The sequence below is a fragment of the Pteropus vampyrus genome, unplaced genomic scaffold, assembly GCF_000151845.1.
Source record: "Pteropus vampyrus isolate Shadow unplaced genomic scaffold, Pvam_2.0 Scaffold395, whole genome shotgun sequence".
NCBI classification, from domain to species: domain Eukaryota; kingdom Metazoa; phylum Chordata; class Mammalia; order Chiroptera; family Pteropodidae; genus Pteropus; species Pteropus vampyrus.
The window spans coordinates 351,789-355,339 of record NW_011889176.1 but is presented as its reverse complement, the minus strand read 5'-3'; the positions used below and the strand labels follow the sequence as shown (position 1 = coordinate 355,339).

General features: G+C 63.2%; 1 protein-coding gene across 1 annotated transcript in view; it reads left to right on the top strand.

The window, feature by feature from the left end:
- The window catches only part of LOC105305788 (gamma-aminobutyric acid receptor subunit gamma-3), a 75,925-nt gene extending 73,536 nt beyond the window's left edge, over positions 1-2,389 (top strand). The window contains exons 7-8 of the mRNA XM_023523593.1: positions 149-208; positions 2,108-2,389. Coding sequence (XP_023379361.1) covers positions 149-208; positions 2,108-2,389 — 342 coding nt within the window. The remainder of the gene's footprint in view (positions 1-148; positions 209-2,107) is intronic.
- Positions 2,390-3,551: the final 1,162 nt, after the last annotated feature.

Genomic DNA, 3,551 nt, shown 5'->3' with positions numbered 1-3,551 from the left:
CGGTGAGTGCGGGAGGGCGGCGGAGGGACAGCCTGGGCCCCCCGCCGGTGACGGAGATGGGTGTCACCGTGCGTCGAGGCCGCTCTGCGCCCGAGCGACCTGCGGTCTCCGGAGCGGTCCCTCACGAATGCTTCTGCTTGCCTCGTAGTCGCTGCAGCCGGATCCCTCGCAGTGGCTCCACGGGCGGGTGGCCCTGCCAGCCCCCTCGGTACGTATCGTGCTGTGGGGGCATTTCCGCAGACTGTCGCCAAACCGCGGGCGAAAGGACGTCCCCGCCGACGCGTACGCTCCCTCCAATGCGCCCCCTCGTTTTTTAATATCCGGCTTAGACAATCGGGAACGTAAAGGAGAAAAATTAATCGCCCTCCTGTCCCCCGGGACTAGTGTGTAGCCCACGGACTTCTGTTCTGCAGCTCAGGACGTGTCATGAACGAGCTCCTGTGTCACACGTGAATTGTGCAGGGTCAGTTTTTACCTGCATCCCGTGCTCGGTCTTGGCCGGACGGTGAGCTAACGCCGTCCTTGTCACCGCGGCTTTGCGTGCTCCCGGGACAGGTGACTTGCCCGTTGGCAGAATTCTGCCGCAGCCGCCGCGAAGGCCCGACAGAAAGCCACCCGGGCTAGTGCCCCACGGGCGCGTCCTCGACTGTCGATGACGCTGACAGTTCCCACTTGTTTATTTTTGACTCGCGTTTGTGCCCCTGCCGACTGCTTTTCGTGTCTCTTAACTTTTATCGGTTTTCCTAACGCTTTTGTGATGTTTCGGCCCCTTCGCTTCCTCGCTGTCGCCGTCTGCAGTTATTTCTGTGCCGTGCGTGTCGCAGTTTGCGTACCGTGTGCAGTGTACAGAGTCGCGTGTAGAACATGTTAGGACATCAACCCGCTTTTCGTTAAGTAGCTTTTACGCTTCGGCTTTCGTTGGCAATGTTGTCGCTATCGGGTCTTGTGCCTTTTGCCACGCGCACTGTTTTAAGTCGCCTGTTGTCGGATCTGTCAGCCTGGAGTCCTCGCCTGTGTCCCGGTTGGGGTGGCCCGCCCTCCCTCAGAAGGACACGGTCCCCTCACATTCGTTTGTCTGTGCGACACCATGTGCTAAGGGCTCGTTTACCCTCACGACAACCCACGGTGCAGACGAGGACACGGAGGTGTGGAGAAGCACAGCCCTGTCGATGCTGACCGAGGTCTGATTATAAAAATCGTTCCCTTGTTCACACCCCCGAATTTCCAGTTTACAGCTGAGGTGAGAATCTAACTGCTGAAAACCGGGGAGACGTGGCTTTAAATCGCTGGCGTGAGCCGCCGCCCCGCGTACAGCGACCTTTACACACGCCTACGTGTGTCTGTTATGCCCGCGGTCAGCGACAATTAATCGGAAGCCACTTGTCAGGGTCGAGTGGCTTCGTCAGTGGTGGGTGAGCGTAAGGCATCTGCCCCTGATGCGCCACACGCGGACCTCTCCACGTCCGGCCAGTGCGGGAAATAGGAAGTAGGACATCCCCGGGGCACGCAGCTGTGGCGCCTCGCGAGGGGACAAGCGGCGTGGCTGGCACGCACTGAGGCTCGTCCGCACCCGCATCCCGCGGGACGGGAAGGCCGCCTCGATCCCGTACGCGTGTCCCTTACCGTCCGGCGTGTTTACCGTCTGCAGGATTGCGGCCGGCCCCTGATTCGCGAAGGTCTGGTCGGGATCTGTCAACTTGACGGCGGCGGGGACTGAGCCGCCTTCGGTAGGAGCCGCTCGGCCAAGCGGTGCCGTTGCCGGTCGGGTCCGAGGTTTTTCATCGTGCGATGGGTTTCCGGGGACGGAACCGCATCGTGAGTCAGGGAGCCTCTGCTCACACCACGCACTTGGATCTACTCCGAGGCGACGGCAAAGCAGGGGACTCGAGTGGCCGCTCAGCCTCGCGACCCGCAGGGATCAGAAACGCAGCGCTGTCTGGGGCCGCGCGGGCTCCGTCCGGCCTTAGATTCGCAAAGACCGGCCCCTCGGGGGTGGGGAGGCGGACGGCGCCGCGCTGTCCCCGCCGCCGGGTGCCTGGCGCGCGCCCCCGCGGGCTGAGCTCGCCGCGTCTCATGGCGGTCCCTCTGTCGCCCCTGTCGCCCGCAGAGCTATTCCCTGCTGGACGCGAGGCCGCCGCCGCCCGCGGCGCTCACGCTGGGCCACGCCGCGTACTGGCCGGAGCTGGAGGACGCCTGCGCCTCCGAGTGCCTGGGCGGCAAGGACTGCAGGGGCTTCTTCTGCTGCTACGAGGAGTGCGCGTCGGGCTCCTGGCGCCGCGGCCGCGCGCGCGTCCACGTGCTGGAGCTGGACGCCTACGCCCGCGTGCTCTTCCCCACGTCCTTCCTGCTCTTCAACCTGGTCTACTGGGTCGGGTACCTGTACCTCTGACGCCACGCGCGGGCGCCACCTGCCACCCTTCCGGCCGACGGCGACCCGGCCGAGGAGCACGGACCCAGCGCTCGGTGCCCCCGGAGTCGCCTCCGCGCAGGCGGGAGAGCGCGGCCAGCGTTTCCATGGCGTATTTCGCCCTCGTGCACGCGCGCGTGCCCGCACGCGCATGCGCGCACACACGCACATACACGCACGCACACGCACGCACGCACATACACGCAAGCACATACACGCACGCACACACGCACACGCGCGCGCACACACACACGCACATACACGTACGCACACGCGCGCGCGGGCACGCGCACGCAAGCACACACGCACGCACATACACATACACGCGTGCGCACACACGCACGCGCACACACGCATACTCACGCACACACGCACACACCCACGTGCACACGCACGCGCGCACACACGGGGTGACCGAGTTTTCAGGCGACACCCCGCTCACCCCTTCCTGAACCCATAGTGGTGACGTCGACCAGGGGCTTTTGGCCAGTGGTGGCAGTTGCCGGGGACCCCTGCAGAGACGTCTGTGACGCGGGCGAGCAGGTGTCTGAGAGGCTCTCGCAGGCTCCGGCCCCTTCTGCTCGTTCCTCGGCAGCCTCGGCCGCGCCAGTGCCCACCCCGTCGCCTCCCCGCGGCCTCTCTGTCGTCATTAGCTGGTGCCCCTCACCCGGGTCTGGGAGGGCTGCACCTGCTTCGTCCACAGGTTGCCAGCTGAGGAAAAACTGTGATTTTTGAAATGGTCGCGTTGCCGCGATCGTCGTCGGCGACCCCTCTGAGGGTGTTCGGTCCAAACAGGGCGGTGTTCTGACCCCGGGCCCCGGGCTCGGCCCCGTCCAGCGTCTCCCCGGAGCCCCCTGTCCCGTCTCGCCGTCTCGGGCTCAGTGATGCCCACTTGTCGCGGGGAGTCTACGGTCCACAAGCCGCTGTCTGAAAACGTTTTCCAGCGTGTGAGAGATGTAGATAGGATTTTTAAAATTTCTTAGTGAATATTATCTTTCAAATCACTTTAGATGCAAAAAACGTGGGGGGTAACGGCTATCGTCAACGATATATTTTGGTGAACAGCAATTATTTTGTACTTTGAAATATGGATCCCTAGCGAAATCCCAAGGAGAACACTCCCTGAAATGATGTTTTGATATTT